The sequence below is a fragment of the Vanessa cardui genome, chromosome 6, assembly GCF_905220365.1.
Source record: "Vanessa cardui chromosome 6, ilVanCard2.1, whole genome shotgun sequence".
In the NCBI taxonomy this organism is placed as follows: Eukaryota; Metazoa; Arthropoda; class Insecta; order Lepidoptera; family Nymphalidae; genus Vanessa; species Vanessa cardui.
This window is the reverse complement of record NC_061128.1, coordinates 10126008-10144014: the sequence shown is the minus strand read 5'-3', so window position 1 is coordinate 10144014 and position 18007 is coordinate 10126008. Positions and strand designations below refer to the sequence as shown.

The following is an 18007-nucleotide window of genomic DNA, read 5'->3' as shown; positions in this document are numbered from 1 at the left end:
TTAACACATTCTCATGAAGCGTTTTTTAAGTATATATTTTTTATTTTTTCGAATCACCAAACAAAATAGTATTTTAAAATTTAAATAATATATTATGTATGTTTATACTGAATATATGTATTTGAACTATTTGATACCAAGTTCAATAGTGTCTCAATACCTAATATATTAACGATTTTTTTTTTATTTGATGAAAAATATTGTTATAGATGTAGGAGTTAGACAGTAGTGACGTTTATAGGTAACTTGTTAACTTTCAATTCTTAGTTTAATGGCTTTTAATGCCAAGTTTCCGACTCCGCAAACTCAATAAATCCTTCTTGGGGCAAGGTATCCGTTTCTATAATAAAATTCCGCAGAAATTTTTAACTTTGCCGTTTAGTAAATTCAAATCCTTTGTAAAAAATACATTGGTAGAAAAAGCATATTATTCGATACCAGTTTTATAGATGATAAAAAAGCGTGGAGTTAATACCTGTTGACTTCCAAGCAGGATACATTAATTGAAATAATTGTATTTAATTAACATGACGTTGTATTTTTTAAATGTTAAACAAGAGTAACTACTGAGTTTCTTGCCGGTTCTTCTCGGTAGAATCTACTTTCCGAACCGGTGGTAGCTTCACTTAATTGTAAAATGACGATTCAAAAGTGCTTATAAAAGCCTACTTGAATAAAGTTTATTTTGATTTTGATTTTTGATTTTTAGTTGTGCCAGCAGGGCACAGATTATTTCGCCAATGTCACGTAGGATGGAGAAGACACGAATGAGGTTGATCGGTACTGTTGAGACACTAAACTCAACTGAATTTTTAAAGCCAAGAATAGTAGTATTAATTTCCTTGTTAATCCTTAACCTAGAACAACACAAACATTAAGAGTTAATAATAAAATAGGTTAATTAAAAATAGTTGTTAGTATTATAAACTATATATGTAATAAAATATGAAAAAATGGACTTTTCACAACTTACTTTTATTAAATTTGATATATTTACATAAGATTAAACAAAATGGACTAAAAACAAACGTCAACAAACATTTTATAGGGTGAGGGACTTTAGGAGGGAGGAAGTCATAAATGGGGCGAATAAGTTTAGGACAAAACTTGTTAACTTATTTAATTATTTATTAAGCACATTTAGAAATCATTATGACGCTACGCGGCCATTATGAGCTGACGTGTTTTATTTTATATTTTTGTGTTTGTTTGCATAGTTTTATATACATTTACATATTACAAAATTTATAGTTCTACTTACTTACGTTACAATGTAATAAAACAAGCAATTATACAGTTATTGTTTGTATTTTTACGTCAAATAACAATGGACACATTTTCATACCATGTTACTACATTTCGTCTTTTAACGTGAAATTCACTTGTGTACGAGTACTGTCATTCAAAAATCAACCTTATGTTTTGACACTCATAAATTACTTTTATTTAAATGAATTTACACCTAAGACGTTGTTATTCTTTTGATATGTATATTATCGTGCGAATGAAATTTAGTTATTGTTGTAGCAGTTTATATATATAATTATTACGTTTAAATAGTAGTAGATTAAAGATAGACTTTTTTCTGGCGTAAGAAATTCGTGTAAGTACATATGGGTTCAAACGTCAATACTTTGTTATAGTACGACACAAATTAGATGTAGCATCGGAAAATGCAATGGAATGAAAATAAAACCGATTACTGCCGATTTACACAACCAATAGAAATAGCTCCCTATCGCGCCATTCGACGCTATAATTCGTCTCTATAGATTCACGTGTCAGAGAAAGCAAGTGCATGTAAATCGACGCGTCATATTGACGAATATATTAGGTCATGTGATATTACAAGTTATTACGTTTGTGCAAAGATCATATTTGCATGAGAAACAAATATTGATAATAATTTGGGATCGCGTACCCAACTCGGATGTGATTGGTTTTACGAATTTTGCCGATGCGACATCTAAGTTGTGTCGTACTATACACTGTTGATTTTAATGTTACCATGACCGTGTAACTAATAGGCAAAATGATAGGGCATCTTACTTTCTAAGGTTTTCGTAATGAACTGGTACGGTTTTTTTTTGGAAAGAAATCCAAGTTCGCTTTCGAAGTTTAAATTTCGATTCTAATTTGTCTGTCTGTGAGTTTCACTTTTATGAGTAGACCAACGAACTAAATTTGGTATATGTCCTTGTTAAAGGATTTTTTTATACCTACAACTTACGACCACAAAACCGGAGAAAGATAGTATAATATAATTTTGCGTACCTTACACAGAGTAGCAATACAAATACAAAGTAGCTTTTCAGAGTAATACGTACATACTGTATGAGGCCGTTAAGTATAATGTTGTAATAATAATTATTTGTAATCAATACCTATATATTGAGATAACTTTATTCTTACTTCGTGCACTAAATATCAATTGAATTGTAATATAATATGACTTTAATTATTATCATTAAGTGCTTGGAATTACAATTGTGAAATTTTCAAGTTTTGATTACATAATTCAAAAGCAATGCAATAATAATTATCGGTAATGTGATATTAATTAGATAGAAATATTTGTTAATGAAATAATATTACCGATAAAATTCCATGAAGTATTTCGGAACAAATGATCTTATCCGAAATATTGCACGGAATTTTATCTTAATATTTGTTCTTGACTAGCGACCCGCCCCGGCTTACAATATTTATTACAGAATTTGATTATTTACGACATCACATTACAAACTTCTATAATTATCAGAGTTTTTTACTACATTGTCCATGTATTACCATCCTCTCGAATCATTCTATCTATTAACAAAAACCGCATCAAAATCCATTGCGTTAGTTTTAAAGATTTGACTAGATTAGACATTGGAATATAGGGACAGAGAAAGCGACTTTGTTTTATGCTATATATTGATATTATATAACTTATGAGTAGATGAAACGCACGATCTATCGAACAATACATGAAAAATCTATTTTTTTTAATGAGACTTGAAGGCGACCGGCAAAATAAGCCACCTGAATGTAAGTGGTCACCCACGCTCACAAACTTGGTGTTGTAAGAAGTATTGACCATTCCTTATATCGATAATGCACCACCAACCTTGGTAATGACGTCATGTATTATGCACCTGTAATTACAAAGATTCGCTCACCATTCAAATCGGAATACAATAATACTGTGTATTGTTTTTTGACAGTAGAATACCTAAGATAAATATGTTTATTTAATTTTTCATTCTGACACACAAATCAAAATAGTGTATCAGAAATTTATAAATGGAATAAAGTTAGCAAATGTATGTCGGCAAAACTGCTAGGCAGAGCTAGTATGTAAAAATTTGTTGGTGCTGAAATTAAATATGTTTTATTGTGACGGAATATTTTAATATTAGTCAATTCTGCATACATAATTCTATATCATGTATTTAATTATGTTAAAACGGAAGGTCGTCCCCATCGGTTAATGCTTATAATATACATATTTGCGAAACAACATCTACATATATATTAAAAAGATATGAAATGTCTGTTAGTAATAACACAAAAATATTAAATTAATAAATACCCATACATTTTTACGAGATACTTAAAACATAAATACATTGTTTAATCACTGAAGGCTGAACCGATTTTGATGAGACTTTCAATAATGATAGTTTTATTTAATTCGTAGTCTTATGTGAGTAATTATTAGTCATTAGTAGTTTTAATAGCAGCAGAAGTTGTTTTAAAGGAATTTTACTGTTTTTAGTCCTTTTCTTTGACGAGGAACTATATCCCTGCAGAGATTAAGGTAAAATACAGTAACTAATAATATTTGAAAAAATTTGTTTGTGCTGTGTGTAAATAATATTTCAAATAAGATAACTCATCAGCATACAGTAGTAGCGTTTAAGAAAACACAGTAATAATCTTTTTAATATAATTATTTAGCTCGTTCAAACAATAGCCATCGCGTGGCTTTAGATCGATTTAATTACGAAGGCGCCTCCATATTAAGTTATTAGTGGGGTTTATATGTGTGAGTGACATTCGTACTTACAAAATATGTTAGTTAGTGTAAGGCAACCAAGCCAATTTTATTAAAACGCCGAATCTGTAACTTAGTAAGAAACAATTGTCTTTCGTATATAAATATCTGACCACTATAATGTATTAAAAGTGGAGTATTTATTTTTTTATATTAAATTACAAAAAAGAGCCTTTACACAACAGTGTTAATGTTTTCTTTATTCATAAATACATTATAAAAAACTTCTTTCTATGTAAATTTTAACATTGACATAGTAAAATTTATTATTATATTTCCATACAAACAATACTGTATGTTTATTAAATTCCTTTTATCGTATATTTTTTAATCAAAGGTGTTTCTTTAAAAACTTTTTCTTATAATTTTATATTAATTTATTTTTTTATTTGTTTCAATTATAAAACTTCGAAGAACGATAGAGCCTATTTATCTAATTATGTACAGGCACAACGAATAGTTTAAATTTCTTAAAATATCGTAGTCTACAGTAGGTAAATGTCATTAAATATTCAGCTTATATCTTAAAAAAGTTTTTACTTTGTTTAAGTTTGTACAACTTTTTTCCTCAATTCGAATAAGAAACTTTTATTTGATATTATCTTCTTACAATGTGTACGTTAATGACGTAAGTGAGAAATAAAAGAACTAATTCTCAAGACAATTAAACTCATATTGCACATACTTAAACACAAACTAAATTAACATTTTTATTTGTATCTATGGCAATATGATAATAACTGAGAAATTTGTAATTAGAACGCGCTCATGTCAATATCCGCCAGACTGATTTGGATAAAACTTTTCACGTTATATAGCCCATTAATAGAGACATTATATACTACATAATATCATGTTTAATGCGGATGAAATATATATAAAAAAATAGCATTACTTTTTTGTATATGAATATATCCAAACTTATTTCAATAATTTTAATATCAAAAGCCATTAAAGTGAACCATAGCAGTTAACGCTATTGTAACCGTAAGACTAATGTATTATAACTTGAGTTTATAGATAATTGAGAATTATTCAAATTCTAGGAAACATTATGTAATGCAGTAATATATACTTTTTATGCTTAATCACTGCATATAACTGACAGCTATTTTTCTAGTAATTTCCTTAGCAATCCGATGTATTCTATAAGATTAATGCGTTCAATAGTCTTTAGTAACTACGTGTTATGTTATTAGTAAATCAATGAATAGATTGTTTATAATAAGAAAAGTCATTATGTAGTTATTTCTGAAACGCTTTTCGTTTTGCTCTCTAAGCAAGAAGCACTTCGATGATATAAAAATATACTCAAAAAATTAAAAATAAAAACAAATGCAGGTAAAAAAATAGAACTTACTATGTATAGTCTGATTTTATACGACATATAATTCATATACGAGTAGTAGTAAAGTAAAGTAACAGCCTGAAAATTTCCCACAGCTGAGCTAAGGCCTCCTCTTCCACTCCTCCTTTTCTACGTTTTGGAACATATTCCACCACGCTGTTCAAATGCGGGTTGGTGGAAATATATAAATATGTATATATCATAGCTCTAATTGTTCTTTCGGATAAATACGTGCATATAAACAGCGAATGTATATTTTATTCCAATTAATTGCGTTTCGTAAGATAAACAAGTCTAGCGATCCACAACCGATTTCTGCGTCACACGATCACTCTGACAGCTTTTAGACGCGGTTTTTCCAAACCGATATGACCTGACCTTCAAGAAAGAGCATGTTCAATCCATAAAAGGTCGGCATTGCACTTGCAAGCCCCCTGATGTAATCACTGTCAGTCCACGAGTTGTAGACAGTTTTTATCGCTGAGTTTCTTTCGCCGGTTCTTCTCAGGTCAGGGTGTTCCTTTTTCCGAACCAGTGGTAGAGTCTAATTTGACCATCAATAAGTAAGTGTAATGCTTCTATGTTGAATAAATGAATTTGAGTTTGATTCGTTGACCAACCATTTATTTGGGTAAACTCTATCCCAAAATTGAATTATATTAAATTATTATAATTTGCCATACTTTTTAAACAAGAGCGCCTCGTTCTATAAATAAGCAATTACGGAAATAATTATTTTGCAAATGTGATTAAATGATGGCTATGTGCACAGATATAAAAATATTTAAAAACGACATACACAAAAAACGTACAATATTTTAAAGTTTCCTGATAAAAAAATCATAATAAAAACATTAAAAATACTTAAATAGTTTTTATTTCAATACATAAAAATCACTGAGACGAAAAAATTTATTATTATTTTTACATATAAATAAGTCATATATTACGTTAAAAGTTATATCAAAATATTAAACGTAGTATATTTAGGTATATTATATTGTTTAAGCGTGACCTTGAATTCGTTTGGACGAATATTAACGAAACATGGCGGATGCTACCGAATACGCTATCACAGCTTCCATAAATAGTAAATTAAATATAGGTTTTTTCTTACAAATTTAACAGAATTATTAAAACAAATAAATCTCTACTCTATATGTCTTGTGTATAGACAAAAAAAAAAACATCGTCCTCTACGTTTTTCATCTTATTTACACGCAGATCTAACGTTTGGTTGATACATTTAATGATTAAATATGATGACAATTTAGCACGTGAAACGTGTAAGCGAACCAAAAGTTATGTAACTGTAAACTATAATAATATTCTCAGTGTTACGTCGGATCTGGAGACCCAAAATACAAAAATACAGAAAATGAAATCTTTATAAATTTATCATCGAGAGCTGGGAAATAGAAATGTCATCATATTTTTCCAGTAGATATTATGTTGTGGTGCGACTATTATTTTTTTCTTTGTCGCAAGTGAAATTTACGAAATTCATTGCAAGGGATCATTGGAAGGTAACAGAGTTATGCAGGATTTACCCCCAAATTGTACCTAAAATTGTCCTTAACTGAAATCGGTTTCAAGTCGTCTTGTGTATCTCTTTGTTCAGCTGGTCTTTGTATATATAGTGAAAACGTAAAATATTTTCTTGATCACAACGATGTCGCTTCACCTTAAGAGAATTCGTGTTGTGCTTGCTTTATCTCATCTTGATGCAATGGTGTTTAACCTTTAAATAACCTTGTCATCAATTGGAACATAAATTTTCATTAAACCCATTATGATTATTTTTTTATATTTCAACCATATGGAAATGATGTTCTTTATTTCGTACAACAACAGCTAGTCTCAATTCAAATATGTCTGCTCTCTATTTCGGTGAGCCATAAAAGCCATTATTATTATTTTCCTTCTCTAACTACTTCCAGGGAGACGTTTGTAAGAATGAGCCTCCGAGTACCAAAGTTTCTAGCACAAATTACTGGTCGGTACAAAAAACATAATTCTTTTGCTCAATTAATTCTCCGAAGTTTGAAATTGGTATCGTTTTCCCTGGAGAAACACGTAATGCTTTCGAATATCTGCTCTACTGCCTATATTTGCAGATATTTGTGATTTGTCTATGGTGACTAAGTAACGCAGTTCACTCAGAAGCAGCTTTTCTCCTTAAATAAAAGCCATCTCTGATAAAATCTTTCAAGAAAATATTGTAATCATTATTATTATCTTCGATTTTTTTGAAATACTTATCTTATGAGGATTTCTTGAGCCAAAAATTACAACGTGACCCCTGGGTTTCCAAGCAGATGTAAAATATGGATGTTAATGATTATTGAAACATTTTACGATTATAGCAAAACCAATAAATAAATCTACAGTATTTTTCTTAAAACAAAGATATACTTTAACAAGAATATTTTTAGAGCTGAGATGGACGATTTCGGGTTCAAACCCAGGCAAGCACCACCATATAGTATATGTTCTTAATTTGTGTTTATAATTAATCTCGTGTAAGTTGTGCATTCTCCGCATTGGAACAGCGTGGTTGTTCCAAACCCTCTCCTTAATGGGGGAGGAGGCCTTAGCCCAGCAGTGGGAAATTTACAGACTGTTACTTTTTCTTTTACTTTAGAATATATTTTTCTTTATATCATTCTGATATAGAGTATCCAGAAAATCTGGTGATGAAAGTAGAAGACAAAAGCGAGTTCCATGCTGTTTGTCGCCAATAGTCTCTGCATTCGAGTTTGGTCTTATGATATGCTCCAAGCAGCTAGCTCATACAATAATGTACGTAAAATATTGTATGTTCATAAATACGTAAATGTATTACAGTACGATGTATAAAACATATGAAGTTGAATCTTTAAAGTTTGTTATCTACTATTTTGAGTGGTTTGAAATTGTTGGAAATAATATTCATCTTCTTGACGAAAATTAATTTCCCTCTTGCGTGCAATATATCCGATTAAGTTGATATATCCGATTAAGGTGATAAGTTGTTCTTTGTCGGAGTATGTTTTTATTCCAACAAAGTAAAAAAAGATTGCTTTTCCTACACCATAAACTTTGTAGATATAACCTTTTTCTACCCATGTGAAGCCGAAATGGATAGCTAGATAATTATAAATTATGATATCATAACTCATAATAATTAACATAATTAGTCAAATGGCCGATTCTTATAATTTCATTGCGTAAAATCGAAAGCATTCATTTTATTACGCATCTGAAGGATAATTACTATTTTCATAATCGACTAATTTAATTTCATTTGAGTTGAAATCGTCGTTTTCGATCGGCGGTGAGAGTAGTTGCTGTTTGACCTTGTTCCGCGAACGATCGCTCCAAAAAGTAGGTCTACGTCCTTGAATTGAGCCTCTGATTTCTTCAGACTTGAACTTGTAAGTACGACGATCGCTTTTTATTTTTCCTTCCAATAATATATTTATAATAAAACTTACAAAATTTTAATAAAATAAATAACAATAATTTCGCGTGTACTATTGTATTATTTTTCGTTCTTCAAATATTCATAATAACATAAGATATATTAATAATTTCGTAAAAGTCTACAAAAGACTCGATCGAAATTTTTCCACGATTATAGATCGTTAGAAATCAATTATTTTTTAATAGATAACATATATCCACATAATTAGTTTAATCGAGATATTTCGATAATAAATCCAGAAAATTCAATGACATAACAGTTGAACGGGGGTCCATGTTTGACGTTTACGGGTGCGTTCAGAAATTGTGTTCCAAACAATAATTTTGTGTAGGAAGACGGTAGACTCGATGAAAAATAACAATAAATTATATGAATATTTATGAAAAAGTAAGGAATAAACCGAATTTGATTAGTTTTATTTATTTAAACCGGGCGAAGTCGGGTCGTCTTTCAGTATTTTTTTTTCCTGAGGCAATGTATCGTTGTTGCAATGTATCAATATACAATTTGACATTTGTTTGAGTGTTATATTTATCTCTAAGCAATAAATAATAAAATTTAACTGTCATAATTATATACTTCATAGAGGGGATTACATCAAAATTTCACGATTGTAACTTATACGTTATTGCGTTATAATTGCTATATAAAACGGTTGTAAAATTAAATCGTTTAAAATACTTTGTATTTTAGTAGGTAGCAACATTTGTAACAATAACATCTATTACTAGTACAAGATACGTGACTTTGTTTATGCTTAATTTACGTGCTACATAATTTACTTTATCCTCGATTCTTTTTTTACTAAAATTAGTACATTTGACGTACTTACTATAATTAGGAACTAAAAATATCAATACATTTTTTTCCTATTCAATTAGAACTAATAGCCTTATTTGAAAATATCTTAGTTAAAATCGACGATTTTCTTTTGTTATTATTTTCTTCCTTTCAAAATGATGATTATGAGACGACCATGAGATCAAACTATTATTAGTCGTTGATAAATGTATTCACAACAACCTTTAGTAAATCAATAAAAGCGAATACAAAAAATACATATGCAAATTCGCTTCGGTTGCCTCACCGTTATGGTCCGTGTGCTCTATCTGTATGTGTTAATCCGTTAAATTTTAAAACATACTTGTAATACATCTGTAATACACTATTAATGATTACAATTTGATTTACAAAGCTAAAAATATTCAGAATTTGCCTTTTTTAATTCCATTTTTTTACGTCTTGTTGTACAAACAAGTCATTTTCGGATATTATTAGTACATATGGGAGACTGTTATAAGAGACTTCTTAGTCAATATAAATTCAATTGTTTTTGTTCTCTTACAGGAGCCGCATCAAGCTACAACATGTCTATTGTTGATTCGTACAAACGGTTCATGGAGAGAAACAGTGGTGAGTAAAAATTATATAATATTTTTAACTTGAAATCAATTTCCGAGATCTAAAGTAATATTAAAAAAAAAATTCAAATCAATTGTAGCATTTACAAATATATTAAAACACAATGATAATTACAGTATGTATTCGTCAATCGTGAATTGTAAAGCAGATAGAATCTAAGTCATTTGTATATACGTCGTTACGGAAATGATTTAAAAGGTTTGATTTAATCACTTTGTAAATTTATATATTTCCGCTAATTGTAAAAGAATTATTACATAAACATAGAAAATATGAGTCGAGATGGCCCAGTGGTTAGAACGCGTGCATCTTAACCGATGATTGCGGGTTCAAACCCAGGCAAGCACCGCTGATTCATGTGCTTAATTTGTCTTTATAATTCATCTCGTGCTCAGCGGTGAAGGAAAACATCGTGAGGAAACCTGCATGTGACAAATTTCATAGAAATTCTGCCACATGTGTATTCCACCAACCCGCATTGGAACAGCGTGGTGGAATATGTTCCAAACCTTCTCCTCAAAGGGAGAGGAGGCCTTTAGCCCAGCAGTGGGAATTTACAGGCTGTTACTTTACTTTTTACTTTACATAGAAAATAAATTATTAGCCATCTTTATTTATATCACAACATATTTATAAAACAAATACCATCGGCCACGTCTGACTGTACGAGTACGTTCTCGATAAACTCCAAACTACTGGCGGATTTTCATGCGGCTTTCACTAAAAGACAAACGGATTATTAAGGAAGGTTTAGGTATATAATTGATAAAGGTTTTTGTGTAAATAAGCTGAGATATAATAATTGTTAAAAATGGCAGAAACAGCAACGAAAAGAGAATATGAATGAAAGGTAATATATTAAAAAAAATATCCACCACCACCATCCGTGCGAAATAGGTCAAACCGATTGCTTAAAATAAAAATATTAAAAAAAATTGTAAATAGTTTGAAAATTTGAATGACTAGCAACGATATTGATCGTTCATGCTGTACATAAATATATTTTTCTTTATCCATTTTTTTTTAAATTACAATTCACAAAATATTCACATGATATTCGATTATATTCCATCAATCAAACGTAGAACGCGTGACTAATTGTATATCTATATGTTCTATGTTATATATGGAAATGCCATATATTTTGTATGGGAAATTCCTTATGATTCGATCAAACAGTTTGTTTTGACAATTTAACTATCCCTGCTAAATGTTTGAGATAAGTAATGAAAACTCGTGTAATATGTCATCGTTGTCGACGTTTGACTATATGTTTGGGTATACATAATGTAGAATTTTAAATATAAAATGGTTGAGTAGTACACAACACCAGTAAGAAGTATTGTTGTGTTCCGGTTTGAAGGGTGAGTGAGCCAGTGTAACTACAGGCACAAGGGACATAGCATCTTAGTTCCCAAAAATTCGACTTTTACTGCTTAAGTCCTCATTAAACGTTAACAATTAAAATGACAACTGCTAAGTACGTGTCGATACGTCTCGAATGAGATTGAGAGACGCAGTGCTATGACCAGATTTTCTGAAGATATACTAGACACAAGATATTTACGTAAACGTACACAGATTATATAGAATCGTGATTTTAAAAAAACGAAGAATTGCATTTTTTATTATGGTGAATTTTTCACAAGTAAATATTGGATGAAAATCTTGTTCCTTTTGCTCTAGAAATAACCGCTAATAATTTTAAAAAGTTATCCTATGTTTGAAAATAGAATACAATTTCGGATCGAATATCGTATCGTTCAAATGATTATCTGCCACGCGGTTTTTGTCAAGCATTCAAACCAAATTTTTAACAACATAAAAGACATTGTCTTATATTACAAATCATTTGAACCAAACTATTTCAATTACAAAAAAAAACCATAGTTTTAATAATGATGTAAGAATCACGAAAGTTATTCTAATGCCATGAATATTAATTTAGTTGATGATCGTAACAATCGTTTTGTTGCCCTTGTATTTTTACCACAACGAATTAGCTTGCAACATCGAAAGCAACTTTTACAATTTATCTTGCTCGTGACCTATTTTAATTAAGGGTATTTTTATATTGCTTAATTTAAAAAGTCTTTTAAGCCTTCTGTGTCTATATTATACGTAAGACAAAGTTGATGTTTTAAATATTAAAACATAATAAGTATCAATACAATGTTCGTCAAACTTACATATCTTAACGATATGAAATGTAAGCATAGTACTGAGTACCTACCTAGCACTCGTTCTATCTTCCTTTATAAGCGGGTCAAGCTACGGTCTGTAACTTAATAAATTTTATAAGAAAGTCAAGCTAAATCAATAAGTTTTGTCATCCCTCATTTGAGCAATAAGTTTCGATGCATCAATTCTTTTTTCTAACAATACTGGCTGCCCGAATACCATTAACCTAGAAATCCAAAACATCACGAATGAAATGTTTTTTTTAGTGTAATATATGGTAAAGGTTGCCCTTATCACCTCAACGTTATAACCTGGCCGTCACCTGTGAAGCTGACCCTCTGCTTAAGACTCCATCGAAGGGGCAATAAAACAAGAGCTATTTCATATAAATAACATATGTAGGTACTGCGTGTGTATATTTAGCTGACTTAAAAAAGGGCCAGTGTGGTGTTTTGTTTTTCACTCATATGGAATTAAGAAAAAAATTGTATTGATTTGTATATTCTGAACTAATTGATTTGTAATGTTTTTATTTTATTTTTGTTAAGATAAATCACGAGTTGGTCTCATAATGTTTTCTTCTTGAAAATAGGGAAAGCCAAAAATCATTAGAAACAATGAACTCTTTAATCGGTACTTGTGGTAATAGTTTTTTTTTTTCTCTTCGATTTGATTATATTTTTACATTATTTTTATCGATATCCATACAATCGTTTCTTTATTATAATATTACTATTATTATTCTTAAATTAACGCGCAAATACAACTTGCCACAAAACTTATTTCAAATTTACAAACATATTAGTTTTAAGCACACACAAGTAAAATAACATATCGATGTTAAACATTACTGTAAATACAAATAAACGTTCGCACTTTAAAATGTTGACTAGTATTAATAAGTACTATGTAAATGACTAGAGGAGTACGTTGAAAAGAAATCGCTTTCTTGGAGCGGATATCTGTCTGTGAAAGATCCTTGAAAAGTTGTAACCCTTTTTTAACATATAAACAATATTACATTAAAGAAACGATGGATAGATTATCTGAAAGAAGATATAGTTACAAAGAATGTTACTTATGATATGACGTCACACTGGGAAGTATGGAAGGAGAAGACACGCTGTGCGACCCCATGATAAACAATGTTATACCGCTATTTGATAGTTCTCGTCATTATTATACAATAATATAATCGGTTCTTACTTATATAGCTATAATTACATCCGTTATTATAATCGTATCCTTTATTAATAATCTATTTATTATTAGTGATACGTACAAATACGTAGTAATCTAGTCTACTAATCATCTTGGATTACATATTGTGTTCTAGAAGTATAGCATGTGTTGCCATATGAATTTAAAACGCTCACTCATCGCAATATCATTTATATGAGTAATATTTTTAATTGAAATCTTCTTATAAACATTTATTTACATAACAATTATTGACATTGATCAAATATATACATTTGAATTAAAATGTTACTGTATAAATCTAGACTGCGTGGAATCATGGCAAGCTTTTAACTGTGTTAAACTTAATTGAATAATGCCAATTATGAAAACCGATGAGCCCGACGTAAAGACAATTATTTGAAAAAATCTTATTACTTATTGAAAATTTTATAATTAAATAAAATTTTATTGAATATATTTCAGTTGATGTATTAAAAATGGCTGAATTAAATATAATTTTCATTGCAATAGCGTATGAGCTATATCATTTGTTTGAAATAGCTAATAGCTAGCTTTAATATAAAAGCTATACTAAGATACATATATATAATTCATTTGAAGATTTTCTTGGCCGGTGGTACGATATCATTATGACATTTGTTTATAGTCAATATATAATGATACGATTTGTATTCACAACTACTGCATTGTAGACTATTTGCTAGGAACGTGATAATTTTACGAATTATTCATAATCTTCGTATACTTATAATATATGCAACTATTAAATATATGAGGGTTTGGTATGGAGTGAATGAGCCAATTACATTTGATGTTATAGTGACGATAAGTCGATGGAACGACAAAGGTTCCAACACGATCTTACACTGACGCGTACATACGCTCTCATACTAAACGAAGCAAAATCCGGACTACTGATAATTTATTGTCAGTTCTGCCAATACCTAAAAAACGAGTATGTAGCATTGTAAGCTATACTATACAGGGTTATCATAAGTACAAGTAATTAGCTCATTCAAACAATAATCCAAATTGGGATTGGAGAACGACTTTCAATTATTATTTCTCTAATAACTTTTTGCTAACGTAATCCTTAAGTTTCTGCATCTATAAATTAATTGTATTTCGCATTTATAATATTAGTAGGATATGAAGATTATATAATAGATGTTGATCATATGATGTAGTTTTGCCTAAATTAAACTATTTCTTTGAATATAAAATATTGGGTAAGATATAAATTGTATTCATAAATATCAATTATATTAACTAACCAGTTAAGGTAGCGAGGATAATCTTGAAACTCTCCGCATAAAACGAGAGTAAAATATCAAAATGTAATATGCGGCATAGACTTTATTCATTACACAATTCATAGGATGCACGAATCGAAATGCCAAATCATGCACTCACAATACGTCATTTTGATCCGTATTTCGTAAGAATTCATTTCATATGAGATAGATACTTGAAGAATTGCACTGCTTCAGAATCACAGTCGAAATTATTTGAGTATCCAAACAATATATCAGTATTTGTAAACATGTTTAGTAGTTTATTTACTTTCAATGAGCCGGCACTTCGTAAATGTTACGGTGCTATAATATTGGTGTAAAATATTTTTATGTTTCCTTATTATAACCCAACTAATAAACATTGTTGACATTGACATGAAAACACTGAGGAACAAATGCAATTTTATTTATCATCGTTATTAATGTGACTCACAAGATGAAGTTGATAGCTTTATGATATCGATGTCGGTTTCTTTGAATATATTATACAAATATCACGCCTCGACACGTGTATATAATACAAATTACAATTCGCATTCGAGTTCTTTTAAGTTAGTAAAAAGTCAACTTTCATTGCACAATTGCAAGGCAAAAGCCTGGAGAGATTTTGGGCAAAGATTTGAAACTTATTTCGCCCGTTGATTATAGTCCGTTGGTAAGATGAGATTTGTTTCCCAATGTTACTAGTGTTCCTCCTCGGAAGACCATCAGAGGGAATTAAATAGACCTAAATAATAAACAGACACTCTCAAGATGCGGCAGTTTTTTTGTGTTGTACCTTCAAAATATCAAGACTTATTATAGGTCACGTTGATGTATATGGTGGCCATAATCTACTTCATAAAATCTTGTTCTTTTATTTCAGATCCTCGAACGGAGAACTGGTGGCTGATGTCCGGCCCTGGTCCCCTGATCACACTTCTCGCAACGTACTTATACTTCTGTACCTCAGTTGGCCCTCGATACATGAGGGATCGGAAGCCTTACTCCTTGAAGAATACCATCGTTTTTTACAATATTTCACAGATATTGTTAAGCATATTTTTGGTATATGAGGTAAGTTTTATAGAGCAGTGTAATGTCACCTTTTGATATTTATTCTTACATTTTATGTAATCATTTCAGTTGTTTCTTTGTTATAAGTAAGTAGTAAGTTTTTAATAGCTTGTCTAAGATCTTTACTAAATAGTTTAAAAGTTTTTATTTGAATTATTAATTCTTTATTTAGTTACTAGCTTGTCTTTAAAGATAAATACTTCAAAAATTATATGCCCTGTAGAATAGATATGGCGGTTCTCAAATAAAGATTTACGTTTTAAATACACCCAAGTTCAGTTCTTTATATGTCAGTGTTTGACGTCAAGGGATAGTTATAATGTCTCGACAGAACATGTGAGAAAAAGTTGACTCAGCTAGTCGAGTCATTTGCTAAGCATTCAAATTTTCACTTGCCTTTAAGATTGAACATATCTCTGAAACCAATTTTTCTCGGCAGTATAATTACATGTGTATTTTGTCTTCTTTTTCTAGGGCTTGGCGTCGGGATGGTGGAATGACTACAACTACTCCTGTCAGCCGGTGGATTATTCAGATAGCCCAAAAGCTCAACGAGTATGTATAAATTTTCACAAATTTTTATTTTTGCTCACAGGAATGATAATTCTATAAAACGATCATAATGATAATGTATTTTGACCAATTTCAATGAAGAACAACATTGACCAATCTGAATGAGGACTCTACTACCTGTGTAGGAGATATATTATAAGTAATAATATATATAATGTTCCTCATGTACTAACTCAGGTAAACGTAATGCTAACATAAAACGCCGACGAAAAGTAATATTTTGTACCTGATCCGGGATTTTGTCCTCGGACGTATAGATATACAGCTTTATGAGCTGATTATATCTACAAGACAATTTTGTATTACAAAAGTGTCAATAATTGTTTACTATTCTAATTTTTCTTTTTATAGATGGCTGCAGCTGTATGGTGGTACTTCTTTGCAAAGATAGTTGAATTACTGGACACAATCTTCTTTGTTCTAAGAAAGAAGAATAAACAGATATCATTTTTGCATCTCTATCATCACACAATGATGCCAATTTGCGCTTGGATCGGCGTCAAATTCTTACCAGGTGAGATTAAATATTTAATTAAACGTATTATGGTTGGAACAAGGCTATCCACATTATGTTACATCCTTTATTAAGCCCTTATTAGATCAGATTACATTAAAAGAAGCACGTGTATACTAATGATTTCCATGATTAGTATCTCGTTGCCTTAGTTATATTATTAAAAGGTGAGTTTCAATTATTTTTTTTTTATTTATGTTAAAATATAGCAAGACTTTTAGTACAACGTTTTATATGATAAAATTAGTATAGCAAATGGCTCTTAAAAAATATTACTGCTATTATTTTATTAAATAAAAAAATACTTCAAAACTAAACCAGAATAAGTGCTCTTGTACTTCTTTTCATTGTTGTTTGTTATGTTGCATTCTTTGATATATTTTTTTAAAGAACCGATGTAAATTATATCATCATTAATTCTATCAAGTAATATGTCTGTATTTCAATTAAAGAATTGATGTTTGTTTTTTCAGGTGGCCATGGAACTCTTCTTGGTGTTATCAACTCCTTCATCCATATCATCATGTACACGTACTATCTCATATCGGGTCTTGGTCCCCAATACCAGAAGTACATTTGGTGGAAGAAGCACCTCACCACCATGCAACTGGTAGGTTCATTATATATAACAAATTATTTAAAGATTGTCATCATGCCTTAGAACAAAAAATCAGCTCATATGTTGGTAAAATATATAAAGAAAATCTCTTTTTACACAATTTAAGAAAAAATAGGAATAATATTGACTGAAGTTGTTTTGGGAATTGTCATAAAATACCTTTTTGGTTATAAACCAAAGTTTGACATGTGTTTTGATATTGAATTACGGTAGTATTAATTTTTACGTATCATTTATTTTTATTGAAGTGTGTTTGTAACACATAACATAACATATATGTATATGTTA

General features: G+C 30.0%; 1 protein-coding gene across 1 annotated transcript in view; it reads left to right on the top strand.

The window, feature by feature from the left end:
* Nucleotides 1-18007, top strand: part of LOC124530158 (elongation of very long chain fatty acids protein AAEL008004-like) — a 48567-nt gene that overhangs the window by 29391 nt on the left and 1169 nt on the right. The window contains exons 2-6 of the mRNA XM_047104148.1: nucleotides 10204-10269; nucleotides 15823-16013; nucleotides 16488-16568; nucleotides 16938-17100; nucleotides 17574-17710. Coding sequence (XP_046960104.1) covers nucleotides 10204-10269; nucleotides 15823-16013; nucleotides 16488-16568; nucleotides 16938-17100; nucleotides 17574-17710 — 638 coding nt within the window. The remainder of the gene's footprint in view (nucleotides 1-10203; nucleotides 10270-15822; nucleotides 16014-16487; nucleotides 16569-16937; nucleotides 17101-17573; nucleotides 17711-18007) is intronic.